The sequence below is a fragment of the Polypterus senegalus genome, chromosome 7 (genome assembly GCF_016835505.1).
Source record: "Polypterus senegalus isolate Bchr_013 chromosome 7, ASM1683550v1, whole genome shotgun sequence".
Classification (NCBI taxonomy): Eukaryota; Metazoa; Chordata; class Cladistia; order Polypteriformes; family Polypteridae; genus Polypterus; species Polypterus senegalus.
Genome location: NC_053160.1, coordinates 191697585 through 191720944, shown reverse-complemented (window position 1 = coordinate 191720944; position 23360 = coordinate 191697585). Strand labels below are relative to the sequence as shown.

At 42.2% G+C, this 23360-nt stretch overlaps 1 protein-coding gene and 1 long non-coding RNA gene across 2 annotated transcripts; one reads left to right on the top strand and one right to left on the bottom strand.

Moving 5' to 3' along the window:
* Nucleotides 1-163: 163 nt before the first annotated feature.
* LOC120533103 (leucine-rich repeat, immunoglobulin-like domain and transmembrane domain-containing protein 3) lies at nucleotides 164-16892 on the top strand. Its single transcript, XM_039759803.1, has 4 exons — nucleotides 164-711; nucleotides 2911-3383; nucleotides 10405-10710; nucleotides 15829-16892. The coding sequence occupies exons 1-4, from the start codon at nucleotides 599-601 to the stop codon at nucleotides 16887-16889; spliced, it is 1953 nt and encodes a 650-aa protein (XP_039615737.1). The 5' UTR covers nucleotides 164-598; the 3' UTR covers nucleotides 16890-16892.
* On the bottom strand, nucleotides 9745-22741 carry LOC120533104. The gene is made up of 3 exons (XR_005634430.1): nucleotides 22563-22741; nucleotides 20050-20175; nucleotides 9745-9942 (listed from the first exon to the last, which is right to left on the bottom strand). It is a non-coding gene; the product is annotated as an uncharacterized LOC120533104 (long non-coding RNA).
* Nucleotides 22742-23360: the final 619 nt, after the last annotated feature.

Here is a 23360-nt window from a genome sequence, read left to right as displayed (position 1 = left end):
GCAAACGCCACGGGGGACCCCAGCCCTCCAGCCACACTGGCACTGGAGGGGGCTAAGACCCCTGATCCCAGCAAATCCTACAATCGCCCCAGTTCCTGGCGCCCACCGCTGTGTGTGTTCCTATTGATATTTCTTGGCTAAACGGGGTCGGTCCTGCATGATTTGGGATGTTGTATGACAGTGTGGGGGTCTTCAGTACGCATCGGTATTAATGAATAAGCCCCGAATAAGTGAAAGGTCTGAGCCCACCATGTGACCACGCGAATCAGTTAACCGCGTGCGGGGGACTCCTGGATGTCCTTTGGGGTCGCCCACTCGCACCTCCGTCTGTCGACCACATCACGTTGACATCTCCTGTCGCCTCATGCAGGACAGAGCGGGCACATGCCGGAGGCACCTCGCCGCACCGCACGGCCCAGCCCAGCGCTTCAATCTGCTTATGGCGTCCTGCACGGCTAATTCTGAAGGTTACCTGACCCGACGATCTCCGCTAATCTGCTGCTAATCCCAGCCCGCTGCGCAGCCATGAAGCACACGGCACAAGAGCTCCGCTGGACTCCTCCGAGGCGTCTCGTGCCCGCTGTCCCACGCACCGGCCATGTCTCCCGGTCTTGGATTTCTCCTCCTGTGGGCTCTGACGCGGGTCTCGGCGTTCTGTCCTTCTCAGTGCACCTGCATCTACCACGGGCGGAGCGACGGCACGGGCACCAGGTACGCGGCGTTCGGGGGCTGCGCTTTCTGCTGTAGTTTTAGTCGACGATGAGCGCCATGTAGGCAGGGAGTCTCTCAGTTATTTAATAACTCGAGTGTTCAGATATGGGACCCTTCAAAATGAAGCGGCACCGTTGTCAGTGGGGGCCGGTGGGCGACACACAGCCAAGGAAATCGACCTCGCTGTCGCCAGGGCGGTCAGTTTAACTCAATGGCGCTGTGGCTTTTGTTAAACGCGGCCATGTCTCCTCACTGGCACCCCGTCAAGGGTGGGCTCCTGCGTTCTGCCCAGAGTGGCTGGCAAAGACACACCAACTCCCTTTGATCTGTGAGAGTCTGCTGAAGACCAGCGGGACCAGCGCACATGAATCAGAGGGTGCATGGAGAACAGCGGGACCCCGAGATCGGCAGTGTGTGCGCATGTGTGTGTACGGGTGGACGAGTCCTGATATATTTGTGCGCCCTGCAGTTCACTCGGAATTATTCTTAAGGAGTGACACACAATAAGTACAAATGTAATATGGCTGAAGGACAGGCGACGTGTATGTAAGCATCATGCGACAGCCAGAAAAATACACACAGACTGATGTGAAAGGCGCTCTATAATAGATAATGGATGAAAGGCACTATAAATACATAGCTACGTGGATAGATAGATGGATGGCACTATATACAAGATATTAGACAAAAGACACTATATAACATATAGGTAGATGAGGCACTATATAATAGATGATTAGGAAAGGCACTATATAATACAGACAGGTGTGGAAAGGAACTATAAAATAACAACAGGTAGATGAAACAGCACAAGGTGCATAGATAGACAGATAGAGTGAAAGGCACTATATAATAGATAGATACAGGGTGGTCCAGATCTAATTATGCAGATCCAGATCCTCTGGATGACTTTGATTTATGTGGGGACGATTCCAGTTTGGTGCGAAGACGATTCTTCATGTCGTCAGTTTGCACACGTCTCGATGGTCCGGGATATTTTGGGTGATTTTCTATGTAATAAACTTAATAAGTTATAGCACAATGAAAATTGCATAATTAGATCTGGACCACCCGATAGATAGATAGATAGATAGATAGATAGATAGATCGATAGATAGATAGATAGATAGATGAAAGACATTATATAACTTACAGATAGACAGGGCACTTTTATTTTAAAGATTTTAAAGACACCATATAACAGACAGATAAATAAAGTGATATGAAAGGCACTATATAATAGATAATATTTGAACTGGAGACATTATGCTTTTAGAGAAGCTCAAGAAACACAGAACTGTCATTGCAAAGTATCCCCTGAATGTGCCCTGTATGCCCATGTGTGTATGCCAGTGTGTGTCTCCAGTGGTATACACGTGTATGTCTGTTTTCTGCTCACACACGTGTCCTGAGCCTACATACTCTTGTGTTGATTTATAAAAGCCACCAAAATCGCTCAGAGGAGATGTGGCCGTGACCATATGAATAATAACGGACATGCAGGATGGTCCCCTTGAAGGTGTCGGCCATAGGAGCCCCTGAGCAGCAGGCAGAGCACCAGAGTCGCGGCCCACTCTCGACAGGCGCTGTACCCGCTGCTTATTTTTACGCCCAACAAAAATAACCCAAGGTGAGGTATATGTAGGTCATCTTGGATCCACTTAGTGGGCTTAACACAAAGCTGCAATCCCGGCTCAGGCACTGAGTCACTTTGTCATCGGCCCTCACACTCTGCCCCACCAGGTAGGTGGTCTCCTCTGGCCTATTTATTTCTTTATTTGCCTTTATTATCGCAGCTAATCCAAAGCAACTGTCTGAATTCTGCAAGTGGACTTTGGGCAGCTGTAACGACTCCTGTTGGGTCCCAGTGTGCAGTGACCAGTAGGGGGCAGCCCCGTGTAACGCGCAGCACCTCATGTTGATTTATTGTTGGGCCAACTTCCAAGTTTTTAAAGTTGGAGTCCAGGCCAGGCCATCTCTTGCTACAGTGAGCCAGAGTTGGGAACTGAACCAGTGTCCTCATGGAGGATGGCCCAGTCACTAAGCCACCGCATCCTATTGTCTGGCAATGTTGAGGGGACAGCCTGAGGCAGCAGGATTTAAAAGTGCATCACTTGCTCTACGCTGTTCTCTCACTGCGTGATCAATCTACTGTATTATGTTGCCCACCCCTCTCACCTTTTTTATCTTTTTTGACAGATCGGTGCTCTGCAATGACCCCGACATGTCGGACATCCCAGTCAACGTCCCTGTGGACACGGTGAAGCTGCGGGTGGAGAAGACGGTGGTGCGACGGATTCCTACAGAGGCCTTTTACTACCTGGTGGATCTACGGTATCTCTGGATTACATACAATTCCATCTCCACCGTGGACAGCAGCAGCTTCTATAACCTCAAGGTGCTCCATGAGCTGCGCCTGGACGGCAACCTGCTGTCCACCTTCCCGTGGGAGGCCATGCAGGAGATGCCCAGCCTGCACACTTTGGACTTGCACAACAACCGGCTGTCAACAATCCCGGCCGAGGCGGGCCGCTATCTCAGGAACATCATCTATTTGGATATTTCGAGCAACAAACTCACAACTCTGCCAACAGACTTGATGGACATCTGGCCACCATTTTCTGGAATTGTGAATACTAACCCGGGCCTGCTGCCTCAGCGAGTCATACTAGGTAAATCATGGCATGTGTGCCACCTCTGTGTGTGTGTGTGTGTGTGTGGTATGGCGTGGGCAGTGGTGGACCGAAATGGAGGTAGGGATTTAAAATAGAGAAGCTGGGCGATATCTCAACAATGGTCTCAATGGTCTGACCAGGGGACACTGCAGGAGGTGCCAAGACGAGGCTCTCTCTTTACCTTGCATGTGTATTTGAGTGGAACTAGTCAAGTAATAAAAAGGCAAACTGGGATAGGAGCAGCACAGCAGGTTGAAAATGTTTTAGATAAAAGCAGAAAGAGTTCATCCCAAAATTTAGAAGCTGCATGAAAATATGGGGAACTCTGTGTACTTCCATTTTGAGAGATAATGGGATCAGAAGATGGCACAGAGAGAGAGAGAGATAGAAAGAGAGAGAGAGAGCGCTTTGCCACACCCACGAGACAATAAACCACCTGGACTGGGCACAAATGTGTCAAAATTCAAACAAAGCTCAAACACGGGTAGGCAAAGTTCAGGACGCACAGTCAGAATGGTCCTCAAGAACTGCGTCGAGATGCCAGACGTCTTAAAGTTACACATAAGCAGAGCCAAACTGCCAAAGATAAGTCACAGTGAAAGGACATCATCAGTCTTGTTTAGGTGATGAGTTTAAGCAGATCTGATGTGCCGTATGCGTATTTATATTGTCTTGCCATCTGTACGGCGTGGGTAAAACAAACTGGTACTCGACAAAGATATCTGTCAGGAAGCCTATAATAATTAACTAAACGTTTTCCAGAATTATTCAGCAATATATATGCATTGAATTTAATGAAAAAGATGCTGCTTAACAAGTCGTTGCTCCAGCTCAGAGTACAGAGCGCTTTTACTGTGCGTCCACACACCAAGCCTGTGAGCAAACAACAACCAAAAAACCGGAGCTTTTACTGTGCAGAACAACCAAGATAACTCCGCACGTGTCAAAGTCACCCTGAACTTTAGAGCCATTAAAACAACAGCCCTGAACTTTTTCTGGCCACTACAATATAATGCGTTATTTACAGTACAGAGTTCTTGGTCACAGCTGGACACTACAGGCCCACCCGTCAGCTGGAGACAGGCTGGCAGCACCAAATGAAAAGCAATTTCACAGACCACAAGAAGCAAGATGTTTCTACTGTAAATAAAATGAAGCATAAAAAGGTCTGGGCCTCCAAGCCAGCGTTCCCCATTTAATGCCTATTTTGTAACATAGAAAGATGGAAAAGCAATGGAAAAAAAAAGTTCTGGCGCCCTCTAGTGGTACGGACTGAAGAAGAGTCCTTCTCACTCAGCTTCTTCTGCTTGAATGAGACATACAGGGTGGTCCAGATCTAATTATGCAGATTCAGATCGTCTGGATGACTTTGATTTATGCGGGGATGATTCCAGTTCAGCGCGAAGACAATTCTTCATGTCGTCAGTTCACACACTTCTCGATGGTCCAGGATTTTTTGGGTGATTTTCTATTTAATAAACTTAGTAAGTTATAGCGTAATGAAAATTGCATAATTAGATGTGGACCACCCTGTAGGTAGACGCCCAATTCACTGTGTTGCCCAGTCGACACGATATGGCGCGCGTCCGCCATATTGTGAGTGGAAAAAGTGGCATTTAAACTAATACAGGTAGACGTGGAAACTGATGAAAAAACAATAACGTTTAAAAGAGTATGATTTACATACAACTGATTTTGGCAAATTGTTTAATTAATTGTTTAATTGTTCAATTATGAAATAATATTAATTAAATAATTCCTCCCATATAAGTCACATTTCTCTGACTGCCTTCTTCCATCTCCGACACATTTCTAGACGTCGTCCTGTTCTTACCCAACACAGCACTGTAGTATCAGTTAATGCCCGAGTCACCTGACGTACAGATTACTGTAATGCTATTCTAGATGGCATCCCACACAAACGTATCCATCGCTTACAACTTCTTCAAATTCTGCTGCCAGGATGATAACCTGCTGCTCTAAATCCACTGAACACGTCACACCGATTCTCTCTCACGTCACTGGCTCCCTCTTGACGACTGAATACGACACACAATCCCGCTCTGAACATTTCAAGCTCTCCACACCTCGCTGATCTCCTCCAGACTGGCACTCCTCTCGCTCACTCAGATCCTCATCTGCAGCTCGACTTTCTGTGTCACACGTCACACTCGGTGCTCTGGGAGTCGAGCGTCTCTCCTGGTGCTCCTCGACTCCTGAATTCTCTTCCCTCTCAGATCCGTCAGCTCGATTCAATAACACATTTTAAAACTTCTCTTTTCAAACTGGCACACCAGTTGTGAATTCTGCACTGGTACTGCCAGTTCTCTCTGTTTGTTTGCTAATTATTGATTTTTGATTTATCATTCTCTTACTTTAATGTTACTAATGTTGTTTCATTTTATTGTAAGGTGACCTTGAGTGCTAAGAAAGGCGCCTGTTAAATAAAATGTATTATTATTATTATTAATTATTGAGATGAAAACTTGACCAATGTCTGAAATTCAAAATAGTAAAACTGTAACCGGCGTTGTGGCATTTCTTTTAACAGTGAAATGATCCACTCAGTGACAAAAAGAAACAATTTTCTTGGATACAAATTGTCTTCATAATTTCTGAATTCATTTCACTCATTCCTCTCTCAATCTCTCTTTTTCTCTCTCACACACACAATGTGGTTACTTAAATATCTACAGGATAGGATCTCAAATCCTTGACACAGGACTGTCTTCCATAGCTTTTTCCGTGTGTTGCCACTCTGTAATTTGAGAGGATTCAGTCTGGTCATGTGGTGAGCCTTAGTTTGTGGAAGACAAAGAGAGCTGAAGACATGAACATAAAATGATGGCTGTCAATTTCAGACTGTGTTTCCTCGATGTCTGAACCAATGTCAGCCCGAACAAACTGACTGATCACAGATACGCTGACAGCTTGCCCTCATGTCGACTGTCAGATAACACGCTCAGCTACTTTGACCACCTTGACTGGACCCTCAGATGTTCTTTAATGTGAGCGAGTGGTAGCTTTGATCGTATGACGCCGGTACAGCGTCTGTTCTTACCAGACTAGCATGGCACACGTCACAGGACAGCTTTCACAAAATCCCGTCTAAGGGCTACCTGACCTCCCACTGCTTCCTGAGGTGGATTTCTTTGGGAAATCTTCAGAGTTTGAGAAATGTTAACAGCTAACAACATCTACACAGTTAGTGGCTGAATACGTTGTTTGGAGGCTCACTTGAGCACAGAAATGCATAGCTTTGCTAGTTTAGCCTGGCGTAGCTAAAGATTATAAAACGAGATTTCTCTAATGGCCAAATATAACCACAACAATTGTTCAGCCTTACCTATGAAATGTAATCCCCCGGGATCTGGTTTGGAGCGTCCAGCGGTTTGTAAAATCCCAAGCAGCACATGCATCAGTCAGGCATCTTTATCAATCACTTCACTGCCCAGCAGTGCCACTCGCAATATGGCAGCGACGTTGACGTACGCTTGTAGCAGCCGTCGTAGGACAAGCTGTCAATAAAGCTCCGTAGAGCACTAAAGGTACGAAGGATTTGCTGAGGCAGTAAGACAATCCCAAGCAAACACAGTCCCAAAAATCACAAATCCAAGGTGAGATCAAAAGACAAGACAGAACACAAAAATGTCAAAAAGCACAGCAGAAACTCAATAACTCACCAAAACTCCAAAGAATATCTGAATGAACTGCGGGAGACCCTCTGGATTTATAGGCAGGAGGGCAGTCCCAAGCAGTGATTGGCAGGTGGCCCCGCCTCTTTGAGGACGACCCACAAACAACATGGGACATAACCAAGGCATTAAAACATAAACAAAATGCAAAAAGAAAAAAAAGAATAAAAATAATAAACACAATCAAAAATGGACAAAAAGGGAAGGAATTTTGGCTGAAACCTAACAGGCAGCCATTCCACCCTGGAGTCTTCTTGTGTTTGAGGCAACAAACGTCACACACCTGGATTGGGGATTTTCAGAAATTCTTCTCTGCAGCTCCTCTCAAGCTCCGTCAGGTTGAATGGAGTGACCCAACGGCTCTTGGGGTTTCATTTGCAGAACATGGGGACATACAATTAAAAAGAACACAATTTATAACATCAAATACCAAATAGCAATTAAAAGATAACAAAAACATCCTCCAACAAGATAAAACATTTTAGCCGTAGTCGAGGACCTGACTGAGCCTTGGCATCCCTGGCGCTGCAGCTGAGGGCCCATAATGGGCAGAGAGGTTTAGCACTCAACTCTGATATTTGGCTCTCCTTCTGTTTATTGGGTTCAATACTTTCACTCTTGTAAGTTCTCCTTTTTAATCCTCTGGTTTTTGAATTTTGGCTTCACTTTTTGGATTAAACTAATTGGTCTTCAGACTTTTTGGCTTTGCTTTAACAGGCAAATCCCTTTTGGTAATTTAGAGATTTTATTTTTTACTGATTTCGATTTTTTTTAAAGTTTAATTATGGAATCTATTTTGCTTTGTTATTTGGTCCAGGGGTTTACACAGTTCCCTTCTGTCTATTGAGTTGTGACGCTTTTACTCATATTTTGGCCTTTGTAGGCAGCAAAGCCTGCTTTCCAGGACTTGCGTAAAGCCTTGAAGCCTAATTTTGGGGTTGGGGGTCTCTTTCAAGGTTTTTGAGCTGGGCAGTTGAAACGCACACACACACACACACACATTATCAACAAGGATTATGCAATGGGAGCAACTAAAATGTGTACAAGATAATAATCATTGTAAGAGCCGGGCCTAGTAAGTTATTTACAGAAGTATTGAACTGGACGTACATTTCTCATAGCTACACAAATGGTGTACTCCTTTACCACTGTAAGTTAACATATAATAGAACTAATAATAATACAAGACTATTAAATTATTTAATTTATTAAATTAAGGACATAAAATTCAAAAACAAATCAACAGCTGAAAAAAAATTCCAAAGTAACAAAATTTTAAAAATTACACACAAATTAGAAAACAAGAATGAATCTGAAGAGGATCAAAGCTAAATAGTAAAGAAAACAAACAAACAAACAAAAAAAAGAACAAACTTCAATAAAGAAATTCTGCAAAACCAAGCAGAAATGTAAAATGTTAAAAAACCAAAAGATTAGCTGAGATGAAAAGACCATCAAAGTTTGCAGTGGGAAAGGAGAGCCAATGGCTCAGCACTGGACTGAGGTCAACAGGAGGTTGGTTTTTCATTTGTTTGTGTCACGTCATTGTGATTCAGAAGTGATGTCATCAATAGTAGGTGTTATGCCTCGGTGGTTACATAAACTCTTGAAAATGTCTCTTTAGCTTTTCAGATGGCTAGAATCTACATCCATAAAGTGAGCGACTGATCGAGTTTTACTTACAAGTTGACCCTGACATTAGGTTTTGATTTTGACGTCTTTTGGCTTTCGACCTTTGATTTATGTCTTATACATTTCTTACTTGGTGGCTTGGTTTTTCTTGCCTTTTCAATATATACAAAACCAGACATTATACAAAATTGTACTCCAATACTTACCAAGAAAATGATCACAATACCAAAGTCAATGCCATTCTGGAGAAGCCGCACCAGCCTCTCTTCACTGGCTACCTGCTAGTTTTAGATTCGAGTTTATGTTTTGATTGCTTGTTTAGAAGTCTGTAAATATTTAAGCACCAGTATATGTCACCAGTCTTAATAAATCATATGCCCCGTCTCATTCTTTATGATCGCCTGACCAGTTACTACTGGTGGTAACTCGGACAAAGCATATGGGTGATCATGTGTTTGAAGTGGCTGCTTCGTGGCTCTGGAACAACCTGCCGCTGCAGATTAGATCTGCTCTGAATGTGAACATTTTTAAATCCAGATTGAAAACATATCTTTTTTCCCTGACTTTTAATTCAAATTAAAAGGTTTGCTGGCTTGTATTTTATGTATTGGATAGTCACTGTACTTTATACATGTTGTCTGTAATTATGGAATGTTTTTCTGTTATTACTATTACTATTATTTATTGTACAGCACTTTGGTAAAAACCTTTGTGATTTTATATAGGTGCTTTATAAATAAAGCTGACTTGTTTGCCTTACCCAGAATACACAGGAAGTGGGCGGCTCTCTAGCTGTTATGTCAAGGTGGCTCCACCCCCTCGAGGCTCTACATAAAGGGGACAGCACAGATAGATAGATAGATAGATACTTTATTAATGACAGAAAACACTAATCCATAAATACTAAATAATTATTACAAAAACAATATTCAAATCATAAAGTACAAAGAGACCAAAATACGATCAATTACACAATAATAATATTTAAAGAGTGTAAATACAAGAACACAAAGTTTTGAGCAAGCCACCCCGTATAATGTAATGCAAGCGAGTAGCCACAAGAGGCCATATCCAACATGGGACTGACACAGAAAGAGAGTGGTCAGGTTTTTATAGGCAGCGGAGAGGAAGAGGCGGGTCCAGGAGGGAAGTGAGGTCAGGAGGAGGGCGTGGTCTAGAGAGGAATAAGGAAGCCGGTTAGGGCTCAGGTCTTCTTGCCATCTGGTGATCTAAAGAGGAATGATAAGAGGTGTTAGTGCGCAGCGTCAATGCTTGACTCACGGTTTCATGCCCTTTGAGTGTCTCCCAAGCACACGTTTGTGACAGGAGCTACAAACTCATCAAATTACAAGAACATATACCTCAGCTAGGGATCAAACCCCGACTAAACCGTTGTCTTCTTTGTTTTTTTGCTTTCAGTAACTTTTTTCCAGTTTCTTTGCTGTTGCTCTTCGGAGTTCATTACTCTTTGTTGAGGGATATTTTTAGAAGTAGTTTTGAATTATCTTATTTCAGTTTGCTCTCTGTATTTGTCTTAATAAACTCAAATTTTTAAAAATAAACTGAATGAACTATTCCTAATTTTCCAATGGCCTTGTTGAGATCTGGGAGTTTTTATGGGCCATCTAGCCTTTCAATATCACACCCCATTACAAGCTCTGAAATCCATGATGCCTCTTGTCTTCTTTTAGGTCTGCAAGACAACCCCTGGTTTTGTGACTGTCGAATATCAAAGCTGATTGAACTTTCCAAAATCTATGAGCCATCTGTTGTCCTTCTGGATCCCCTCTTGGCTTGCAGTGGCCCGGAGAACTTATCTGGGGTTCTGTTCCAGAAAGCAGAACTCGAGCAGTGCCTCAAACCATCTGTGATGACCTCAGCGACAAAGATTACGTCTCCACTGGGCAGCAATGTTCTGCTGCGCTGTGATGCCACTGGCTATCCGACTCCCATTCTGATCTGGACCAGATCTGATGGATCACCTGTTAACAATACAGGTAAGAGGTGAATGAGCTGTCCTTGCCATTTTGGTGTGTCACTGCCGATTCTTCATTTTCAATGCCAATTAAATTACATTCAGGCTTGGGTAGTGGCACAGTGGGTAAGGCTGCTGCCACACACATTCAGTATCCTGGGATTTGGAAGCAGCAAATTTTACAATGAGATACGAAACAAGAAAAGGGGATAGAATCAGAAGCCGAAGAACAAGCAGGTGGTCCAAAGCCAGGAAATCAATACTAATGAAAGAGCACTGGCTAAAACCCTTGACCAAAAATAACTGTTGATATGATTCCCATCTGGCTCTCCACTGAAAAGCTTATTCTGAGGCTCCTCCGAGGCCTTGTAATAAGTATATAAGTTTAATATGTCATTGTGCTCTGTACAAAAATATTTTATAAATCCACTCACATGTACAGCTAACACAAGGACAGATTTAGCACACAGGGGCTCAGCATTTAGAACTGCTAGGTAAACATTAGAAGACAAGAAAGGGACATTGTACTATTTCTGTGTGTCGGAGACAGCATGACATTGGATCTTCTTTGCCTTGTTTGGAATAGCATGATTCACCAAATGGAGAAAGGCTATAAAGCCTTGGCACATTGCCTGGCTCACCTTTGGAGCCGATGGACGGATGGGAGATACCATCATCCGATCCTGAAAATCCTTCCAGCACAATGACAAAAACACTTCGGGCCCCCACTACCCGAAAGGTCTTGCCATGGCTTCCTTGTCTGTTATGCCGCATAAGCCGTCATTAAAGAAAGCCGAGTTATTTCTCCTATGTGATTTCTTAGCGCTGTATCGCTTTTTTATATTATATCTAAAGTTTCAGGTTATGTAACACGCCGCAATCACAAAAGAACTTATTCCAACAAGGGAGCTAGCGCCCCCTGCTGGATTCAGGCCTAGGAACCAAAAAAAAAAAAATCAAACTCACTTCATGTTCTTCTACAATTAAAGAAGAAAGTCAATCCACAACGGCAGATGTATTTTGGAGCACCAGGAGAATAATGTGGTCAAAAAGCAAAGGAAGGTCAAAATCCACTAAGCAAATTCGCCGGACTGAAAACGAGGTCAAAAATTATGCAATATGTCTGAAGGCCAATAACTTGATTTGGACTTTGTTTTTATTTTTAGTTCTTTATTTTTTTATAGTCTTTTCCTTGGACTCTAAAAATAATGGAATATCATTTTTGGGGTTTTAAAAGCTAAGGAATTTAATGGTCTGGTCTAGTGTTTGATTTAACTCTTTCAGGGCGGATGTTGACTGGAGGGGTTGATGGCGGTAATCAACTATAAACAGTGACAAAACCTGATGTTATGCTCGAGTTGGACTCTCTTTGCTAGAAGGAACATTAGATTTGTTGGTTTGACTGAGATTCCCTGCACTCGAGTGAGTAGCGAGGAGCAAAAAATCGCAAAAATGGCATCGACATCTGGCGAGAGATCAAAGCGAATGCATAAAGCAAAATACTCAGTGGACGACAATTTACATATTATCAAACAAAAACAATGAGGTACCAGCATCAACTGATCGTGGTGTTGACCAGGTTTGTGTAGCTAACGTACCTACGACAATGCTTGTGTGGGAGGACTGCCACTTAAAATGGCAAAACGTAAAAACCAGATTGCGATGCACTTCAGCCGCCACTTCTGATCCTGCCCCCTGCTACATGAAGACAGCCTCGCTGACGCAGCACACAGCAACAGACATTTTATGTTGATTTCTGTGTGAAACTTTTGCTTTGTGTGCTTTTCAGAAAACTGAATTTTTTGGATAAAATATTCAGCCCTCAAAGATATGAGCCATTTTTGAAGAAGCTAACTTTGAAATATATCTTCTCGATGCACCATTCTGTTGCGCCATAAGTGCTTCTTCGTAATGAGTGTGTGACACATGATGTCATTACTGCAATGGTATAAAGGTCAGTGTCACACATTTCTTTACTGTCTGAATTTGAGAGTGGCTGATTTAACACTTGAATCACTAGTGTTGTCATCTTTAAGGTCCCTCTGGCTACAAATTGTTTTCTGTTCTTGGACTTTGAGTTCCATCTTGCTTAGGCGAAGTGCAATATTCTGGCATTGGACTCTCTCGCTATGACTCTTGATGTATGATTTATATATATATATATATATATATATATATACAGTAATCCTCGCTATATCGCCGACTTTTTTGCTTCACTCTATCGCGGATTTTAAATGTAAGCACATCCAAATATATATCACGGATTTTTCACTGGTTCGCCGCTTTCTGCGGACAATGGGTCTTTTAATTTAGGTTACATGCTTCCTCAGTTTGATTGCCCAGTTGATTTCATACAAGGGACGCTATTGGCGGATGGCTTAGAAGCTACCCAATCAGAGCATGTATTACATATTAACTAAAACTCCTCAATGCTATAAGATATGCTTCCCGCGTGGCGCTTGTTTTGTTTGCTTCTCTCTGTCTCTCTCACTCTCTCTGCCTGACGGAGGGGCTGTTTGCCTAGAAGATAGGACGCTCCTCTACAAAATGCCGCTTTATCGCGGTGCTTCTGTATACTTAAAAGCAAGTATTGATTTTTGATTTTTGCTTTTCTTAGCGAGCGCTCTCTCTGACATTATCTGCTCTTCACGGTGCTCCTTTGAAGATAAGATATGTTTGCTTCTTTTAATTGTGAGAAAGAACTGCCATCTCTGTCTTGTAATGAAGCACAGGTTAAGCGTTTGATTAAAGGGTGTTATTTCATGTCTAGAGGGCTCTAATAATGTTAACAGTGTGGGAGAGTTTATAAGGGCTTAAAATATATAAAAATAACCATACACACATATGGTTTCTACTTCGCGGATTTTCACCTATCGCGGGGGGGTCTGGAACGCAACCCCCGCGATCGAGGAGGGATTACTGTATATAGATATAGCCAGGATTCAATTACAGGAACTTTACAGACGATTATTTTAAGGCTTATCCACAATCTTGGACATCTCAATGAATGAGACAGTTTTAATACCATCACCGTATGCCACAGAGCCTCCAGGAGCATGCCCCTTCCAACTGGCAGTCATATCCTGAGTAAAATTTATGTGAACAGAAATACATTTTTTATATAACAACACCCAAATCTCCAGAAATAGGCTTTAGAGATTTAACCACAATCTTGGACATTTCAAAACAACACAGTGCTAGTTAATAACATGTTATAAGTCAGAAACCATCATCTCAGAGTGGTGGTGCCCACTAGAAAAACAAAAGCGTGTCATGTAAACAGCAAAAACTAACTATAAAAATTAACAAGTCTACATATAAAAGAAAACAAAATAAAAAATGTGAAACTGAAACCTACAAAACAAAAAAAATGTTTACAAAAAGTATGACACCAGCAGCTTTACTGCTCTAGCTACGTGAGCAGAGGGAAAGATACATTAGGAGCTAAAAATGTAGTCAAGGAGCAAAGTGAGGGTCCAAAGCCTGAAATAAATTCTAAAGGGGCATCTATGGCAAATCACTAAACCAATGCTAAAAAAGTAAAAAACTCTGGAAGTGAAATTCATAAACTTGAGTTGTTCAGAAAGCACAAGCACAGTACAGGGTTAGAGGAGTATGCTCAACTCAGTCACAGATAAAGAGCCTGGTGGGATGTTAGTTAAGCTTATGAAGACATGTGACATAACTTTGGAGGGGGAGTATGAGTGGCCTGGCAACCAGGACCCACATCCTAGCAACTGCTACCCAAACTGACAGTTCCCATAGAAAAAACATCACAGAAATTCAAAAATAATCTACTTTGTAATAAAATGCTACTGTCTGTGTGTGTGTGTGTGTGTGTGTGTGTGTGAAGCACGCATGTCCAGTCTCTCCAAGCTTCTGATTGGTCAGTTTGACTTTGGTGATGCAATTGACAGAGGAAGTGCCATACAATAGAGGTAAAGGCGCAGTAGGCAAGATGATGGTTACCTTAAAAGATGGGAAGTATCTTCAAGATAATTAATGTTTTCTCAGTGGGTAATGGTGGCCTGGCTACCACTGGTGGCAATCAAAAAGTGGATAAGAGGCGAGCAAGGTGCCTCAAAATGACAGAGAAGGCGGCTTTACTGAAACACGCTCAAGAAAGAGAGCACAATACAACAGAGGCTTCAAACACATGAGGATACCGAGGAGAGGTGTGTGAGGAATGTTGAAGGTACACACAGGACAAGAGATATGAAATATTAAAAATGAGCTCTATTACCTGTGCTTGACTGGTAACATGGCTAGTGCTAAAATAAAACAGCAGCTCTAAGCATACAGTAAGCTACTCATAGAAAATGAAGGTATCATTGGATTCCCCATCTTTCAAAAACTAAAATAAGAAATTCGGACAGGAGCATCAAGTAGGCTTTGCACCCTCAGAACCAAGTTACCCAAACTATTCTCTAACATTTCTGTAATTATTTACCCCTATCAGCTCTGATGCTGATCTTTCTGATGATAAAATAGGTCATTACAATAGCAATGGACAAGAAGAATTCATCATTAATTGCAGAATTAGGGTATTTGAGGGTTTCTCTAGAGGGCCTTGTTCTTTTGCACAATTTGGCTTAAAAACTAATCAGCACCTCATCATCTCATAACAGGCTCAAGTTTCGATTTTGGTATTTTTCCGTCCTGCTGTTTTAGCTCTACACCGTCCTTAAAGAAACTGTGATACACAGACAGACACACACACACTCACACATACACCCATGATCGAGATATCAATGTTTTCGATATCGGACACCCTAAAACGTCACGATCTGTCATAAACCGGGGATTAAAATTTTTAACGAATCTAAAGCTTTCACGCCTCCCCCACTCATGATAGGTTATGGTGGGGCAGAGCGCAAAGCAAAAATTAGAACAGAATAAAGACTGGTGCCTATGAACTGGCAGCATCACTGTGGGTTGTGTGTAAGTTTGCCCTCTGGTGGCCTGGCATCTTCACCAGGGCTGGCTCCTGCTTTATCCTCACTGCTCCTGGGATTGGCCCTGGCCCCTGAACTAGTTTAAGCAGGTTTGATGCTTAATGACATACAGGCCTTGGGTGCCTAGGAGAGGTGATTTTAATCCCATTCTTAGAGGTTTTCTTTCTTTTTTATTCTTTTTGCAGTTGTTCAAGAGTCTCCTGGAGAGGGAATAAGGTGGTCCATCATAAGCCTCAATGGAATTCTATACAAAGATGCTGGTGAATATCGATGCAAAGCAAAAAACCTGGCTGGGACATCTGAAGCGTCTATCACACTGACAGTGGTGGGGGTCGTGACGACTACTGCCTCCCCAATGAAATTTACAAAAAGGCCTGGCACACAGCCCAGCAATGTCATGCAGGTGAAAACAGAGCTGCTCACAGAGAGGATAACGATGGCATCTCCCACTACTTTCACTGCCAGCACCCTTAGTGAGCTCCAAAACAGGAAGCTTTCAGTAAATGCTCCATCCAAACCATTGGCTGAGGCTAAGAGGCCTGTGAAGGAGCAGCCTGCTGTCACCAACAAGCGGGTTCAGCAAGAAACTGGCGGCAAAAAAGAGGCAGAGGCCTCAAACAACACAACCTTGTCAGCCGCCATCCAGAAGGTCACCATTAAAAATTTACAGGTAGTGGACCAGACAGAGCGCACTGCTGTACTGACGTGGAAGGCGCCAGATTCTCCAGTGGGCATCGCCCTTAACGTGGTGTACTCCACTTACGGAGAGAAGGACAAGCAAACCATTACAACTGACATTGGAAAAAGTGCGGTGTTCATCAATGGTTTGACACCCAGTACCAAATACACGGCGTGTGTAAGTCCAAAGGGAACGCAGCCAAGGAAGGACCAATGCGTCGTCTTCACCACCTTAGAGGAGGTGGCCGCCAGCAGCCAGGCACAGCTGCTAATTATTGGCAGTGGCATCGCCTGCGCTGTGGCCCTACCACTCATCATTCTCCTGCTGTATAAAGTTTTGAAGCTTTATTGCAAGAAGGGGAACTCAGCGGACGAGGACCTTGCCAAGGAGACCTACGTCAAGTTTGAGACTTTATCTCTCAAGCAGCGGACAATTGGAGCGACGGGAGACCTCTGGGCTCGGAGGAGCACCGCTGAATCGGAGAGAATGCTCTTGTGTTCGAGATCAAGCATTGACTCTCAGATGACCTTCAAAAGTGACATGTCACGACCAGAGTACCTGTGCTAGCTGTTGGCAGCCTCATGCATTTATGATGTACAGTAGACTCTGGACATTATGGCACATCTCCACCAACCAAGCCTGAGGAAATGAAAGAAAAATCAAAGACAAAAGGATCACAAAATGTACAATTTATAAAAAGGTAAAAAAAGAAATCAACTTGATCAAAGTGAATCTCCTCCACACACCTGCAGAGTATTTCACTTCAAACTGACCTTGGTAGAGTATGTTAACATTTATTCCATTTTTCCAGGAGAACGATCCTGGACACAATGTGCAAAATGACGACTGTCTGTTTTTCCATTTACTGCATGACTTTGCTTTTTTTACTTGACACTTTATGATTTTGTTAAATGGTAATTATATTAGATGATTCTGCATTTGACTGATTCAGAAACATGTCGGTATCTTACACAATGAGACATCTCTCATATTTTGATTATTTTCTATGAAGAACATTATTTAAACCTCCCAAAAGTATGTGAATTGGATGACAGGCACAAACAGAGCCAAGAAACAAGAAACTCTACACTGGCTGTGGCAATGTAAATACATGTTTCATTGTATGAATATGGGCACCATTTGGAAGGGGGCTTGCTCTTTATGGGCAGAGTGCCTCAAAAAAGTCATAAGCAGGAGTGCCAGCCCAGATAACAGAGGATTGCAGCCTAGGTGGAAGAAATGGTGTTCCCCATGAGAGAGCGAATGAGGCCTGATGGAGAACAATTAGAGGTGGCAACACCTTGTGACCACTAGAGAGCACACAGTCCCAGACAGTGCTGTGCCCATGAGCGGTCAAGGGGCAGCGGGCGTTATTAGAGCAGATACAGACTTAGAAGTGCAGTAACACCAGACGTCCCTAGAGGGCCGGCTAGCCTACTGGTCCTGGTGCAGAAGTAACTATCCATGATCCCGGAAGTGACCTTGGGATTTGTCAGGAAGTGACCCTGGGAAGCGTTAAATGCTGCCTTATGGCCCAAATCCCATATGTGGAGTCAGGAAAGGAGAGAAGGCAAGTGCAGGAGGCAGAGATGGGTCATGAAGGAAGAACCTGGTGTGGCACTTGGACTTAGCAGGCAGGCAAGACCTGTAAAAGTAGGCCCATGGTGGCAGCAGCAGCTATCTTTCTGCTCTCTATACTTTGTACTATTCAGTTGCCCCTTTGTTCACCTATACCTGTGTGTTTGACCTAATAAAGACAACATTTTTATTTTATATGATTGGCCTCCTTGGTAATTGTCTGAGTGGAGGGATACTACAAGTGTGCACCTTGTTGCCAGAAAATATTAAAAATTATCATCACATTAAATGGTAAATGTGCATATTGCCAGGTAAGTGAGCTTGGGAAAGGTGCTATATAAATAAAATATTATTATTATTATGAAGCTATAGTCAACAAAAATACAAATGCCTGACAAATAGGATGACACGTTTTTCACTTGTGATCTGCTGTCTATAAGGTGTTTCAAATATTGGTTATGTTGACCAGTGCATTTCAACTTCAGGCTTTTATATTATATACTGCGAGAGTAAAGAAAACCAGGAGGTCAGAATTGTCACAACTGACTTCAGACCACACTGACCTGACCTGATATCAAATTTCAGAATGTTGATATTGAAATTAAAGCGAGTATAATAAACTGTACTGTTGCAAGATTCACCTGCTCTGATGTACTTTACTGTACTTACTACCAGATACCAGTTTCCTAAGTCTAAAATGTTGAAAAACTAAAGTCAGATATTCCAACAGCACTTGTGTACTGGAATGTTTGCCCCTGAACTGCTTTCGGCCTCTTCATTTTACTTCCGATTTACTGACACGTTTAGTGCTGACTATTAAATTTACCAACATAAGTGTACAAATAGATGCCTAATTTTCTAGTATTTCTATGGGTATACATAATGCCATTTAAAGAAATTAGTTCATCCGTACAGCTTTAATAGAACTGAAGATTTAAGTACAGTGGGAAAACTCAAAGAGAAAAAATTAAAAGGAATTTTTATGGTAACTACAAAGTCAGAGTTAATATTAATTATTTTTAAGAACATGTCACTTTAATGCAGTGTCTATGTCTGCATCTAAAAGCAACATTTGCCAGTGTATCATTCACAAACTCTGAGATTACAATATCATCCCAGTGTCATCACTCTTAAAAATAAAGGTGTCAGTGTGCATCTTCAGAGCGATGCCATTAAGGGTACCATTTTTTCTTCCCAAAACAACCATCTACATGAAGGTTCCAGAAAGACCCTTAATTTATTTATATCCTTAACAGGTTTCATAAGTAACCATGGACAGATGGTAAAAATGACAAAATACCAGAGGTTCAGGATTGCAAAAGGACTCTCTCTGCATACAAGCACACAGGCGAAGTTTGGGTATTCTTGATCTGTTGTATTTTTCTAGTTAGTCTACTAGAGAATAAAGATTTCTCTTTTTCACATATTAGGGACAAAGCTTCAAGAACCAGTTTCATATGAAAAAGGACCCTTTCCAGAATGAAATGGTTCTTTGTCAAGCAATGGCTCTACAAGGAACCACACAACCCAGTAAAGTGCCATTAGTGAACTGTGATTTTAAAGAGTCTTATTCTGAGCCTACTGTTACAGAATTGAGTATAAAGTGAAATGCTTCAGAAACAATTTAGAATAGTAAAAATCCATCCTTCAATGGACAACATAAGAAATAAACGGTGGTCACTGTAATGAATAGCCTACAAACTACGTGGAGGGAGCTGCAGCTTTAAAGAAGGCAGCAGAGCAACTTAACAACTTTAAACCTCTGGAAGAAATGACACTCATCTTGAAACGTATCAAAGTTAAAAATACATATATCAGATTTCTAATGGGGGATATCAAAATTCAAAATGCTGATATGAAACACCTGCGGTGGGCTGGCGCCCTGCCTGGGGTTTGTTTCCTGCCTTGCGCCCTGAGTTGGCTGGGATTGGCTCCAGCAGACCCCGTGACCCTGTGGTTAGGATATAGCGGGCTGGATGATGGATGGTTGATATGAAACACTGATATAAAATTTTTTAAAAAGTTGAGATCAAATTTGAAAGTGATGATATCAAACTTAATAACTGGACTTTGAATTTCCATCTCCAAAAGAGAGTGGTTAAATGCTAAAATGGCTTGCTATATGGCAGCTGAATTCAGTCATTCTCACCTCACTGCGGAACATGCCATGGGACGGGTCCAGGGGTAGGACTGATGAGGCTGGGGTCAGATGTCAGACCCCCTCCTGTATTCAGTAATCTTCTGCTCACTGTCTGTATGTTGTCCAGGTATTCGCCTATAGTAGAAGGAAGGTATGACGTTAGATGTGTATTTATGTAATTGTATCATTATTAATAATATCCATTATCTAGTCAATTCTGTAGTAATGCTATTATTTATTTATTTAGAACCATACAAAATAAATACCATCCTGTATCATATCAGCATACAGCAACATCATATACGCATTTGCAGAGCTGCAGCATCATGAATTGTGCACAGTTTTAAGACACAGGTTAAGGTCTGGGCTTGATGTAGTTAGGATTTAGTGTGAACACCAAATGGTGACATTCAGACATCCAAACTTTGCCTACATCTGACCTCAATCTCTCTTATCTCCTTGCACAAAAAAGTCTGGAACCTCTAGCCTGGAGCTCCAAGTAGGTGGAGTTGACTTAATGCACAGCTGTTAATATGTATTTCAAATAACCCTCAAACAGCCTTAATCTCAATCATAGTAGATGTTCTGGACGTCTGCAGCTAGACTGTGCTGGTGCCCATTGGACTCAACTCCCATACTTGGACTCTGGGGTGGAGGCTCCTTGTTGCAGAGATGCACACTTGATGCCAATAGATGGCTCTCTAAATATCAACTGAAATAATACAAAATGTATGACACGTCATATTTATTTGGTAGCAGCAACAGAGCAGTAGTGAACCATACAGAATTGCTGGGAACAAAAAAAAACTATTTTTCAAACTGTTAATTAAAATAATTTGTGTAGTTATTACAATTCATACATGTAACATTCAAATGTTCCTTAGAAAGTTGTGATTTATGATTGCAACTCAGTTCACTATAATCGGGGAGCTTTCCAATACTGTGATTGGCTGTGTGAGGAGTGCGGGAGAATCTGAGGGGCAGAGACGGGCTATGTGATCGCAGTGTTGCCAGATCTCTGGTTTCCTCTCCAAATTGGGCTGTTTTTAATTGTTGTTCGTGGGAAAAAATGAGCTTTCATGGGTTGTGGGTTTTTGGGCTACTTTTTAAAAATCAACGCGGCATTTTAGGCTCTTTTCCAACCCCCTCCAATGAATTTTGACCATATTTTTTATCCATCTTGCACTTCTTTCCATGCTAGTGGCGCTTGTATAGATGTTTCTTACCATTGTAAGATCTCCCAATCCCCTCCCTGGCCCCCATACCACAGTGTACGATAGGATATACTGGGGAGGACTGACTTAGATGGCGTGTACCAAACTCTCTCACTCTGACACCGCGCCACACACACACACACACACACACACAGACCCCGCACTTTCCAGTGTGTCATTTTATAAGGCAGTGCTTCCCAAACTTGGTCCTGCGGGGACCCCCTGTGGCTGCACGTTTTGTCCCAACCACCTTCTGTTTTTGGACTCCTGGGCTAATTAAGTGAACTGTTATTTCCCAAATTATGTGTTTTGGGAACAGTATAGAAATTAGAAAACTAAGTCTGGTAAAAAAAAAATGTACTACACAGTTACAGTATATGGGAATAATGTATTTTTTCTTCTTTTTAACAATATTTTTATCTTGATTTTTATTCTACTTTTCCAGGTATTCTAATTGTTTAATGAATCCATTATTTCATAATCAGTGGGTCTGATGCTTTGATTATGTAGTGTTGTTTGCCTGGGGGGTCTGTGCTGCTCATTTTTAATGGTCATTAAGATGAAACGAAGGGGGGAAAAACTGCACAGAGAAAAGGGCAAAATAGAATGAAATCAACAAAAGAGAGTTAAGCACTTAAATATATAGAAAATACAGAAGCATTTCTAAATGTCTTATAAATGTAAAATTCATGCTGCTGTGCTTTCCTGAGTGTAGAATGAGAGAAAAATGAGCAGCTAAGAGATGAGTGTTATCAGTGATTGTGAATCTGCTTGGAACAAAAACCTGCAACCACAGGGGCTCCCCGGCAGACTTTGGGAAGCATTCGCTTCAAGCATTGGTCCTTTTTTTTGCCAAATTCGTTATGTTTAAGCGGTCATTGGGCTATAGTTGTTTTAGGAACCTGGCAACCCTATGTGATCGGAGGGTTGTGACGGCGGGACGAATAAACTACCAAAATGAATATCGTCCTGTGTGTAGTGTCTGTGGCTCGAGCCGTTACACTAATCTGGAATGGCAGCGCATGGATCTGAAACTTAACAACTGACTTTACACCCTAGTATAGTTAAATAAAACAAAATACCGACTTCAAATCAAATAATAACTTGAACAAATGTCACATATTGGAAACACAGAAATAAAACTTACTTGTAGCTGTAAAAAATAAACAGCAGTCGATGCCGCCATCACAGCACCAACACACAATCCGTCGCTCAAAAGTAACGGGACCTCATTCGAACAAAATGATCTTTATATGAACACCCGAACACGTGTACCATCCCCTAATAACGTCAAATGAAACCACTTACTGTACTTTATATTCATGCACACTATGAAAGAAAGCACAGGTTTAGACAAATCAGCTTCCTGCTCTCGGTGTCTTCGGATGGCGTCCTTGTTCGCTCGTAGGCGGGAAGATGAGCTTCACTCACAACAGTGACTTCCGGCAGAGGCTGACGTGAATTCGCGCTTTTTCGGGATGCAGCGGAGAGTCCGCCTTCTTAATGAACGGCGTGCGGTCAATCGGTTATAAGAAAATAAAACCAAAGAGGGACTAGCCATTCATACAGTTGGACTAGTTTTGGGATCTCTGAACCCTGCGGTGCCGATGCGCATGTGAGGTCGTGGCTGAGGGTTCCAAGGCGCTGAGTGACTTTTAGGTTCACATCGGGGTTTATGAAAATTAAACCAGCGGATTGTTGGAAGCTGAACTCCGAGGCACTGCTAAGGATTGGCCCGAACCGAAAAGCTCTCGTATAAGGTAGGACAGCGGATTTATTCATTATTACTTTAATATTTCCTCAATATTTTTTGTTTCCTGCTGGTAAGTGTTGGCCTGTATTGGTTGGTTCGGTTATTACGCAGAGATAATGTGGATAGCTACGTTTTTTTATTTTCATTTATAACAGATTTTGCAAAGATTTACATTGACATGCTAACAAATGAGGACCAAACCAATAGAATATAGAGAACCTGCGTTAAATTCACCCAGAGATAATGAATTTAAACATTTATAACCAAATTCGGTTTTTACTTAGTCCAAACTTTCCCTTTGCCTTTTTCAGATATTTCAGAAACTTTGATTTGAACTGCAACAGAAAAATGCT

What these genes read in the sequence shown, in the direction of transcription:
- LOC120533103 (XM_039759803.1), top strand. Translation starts at nt 599, where the DNA reads ATGTCTCCCGGTCTTGGATTTCTCCTCCTGTGGGCTCTGACGCGGGTC. An exon ending in GCCTCAGCGAGTCATACTAG is followed by an intron (nt 3,384 to 10,404) that starts GTAAATCATGGC and finishes GTCTTCTTTTAG; the next exon opens with GTCTGCAAGACAACCCCTGG. An exon ending in ATCACCTGTTAACAATACAG is followed by an intron (nt 10,711 to 15,828) that starts GTAAGAGGTGAA and finishes TTCTTTTTGCAG; the next exon opens with TTGTTCAAGAGTCTCCTGGA.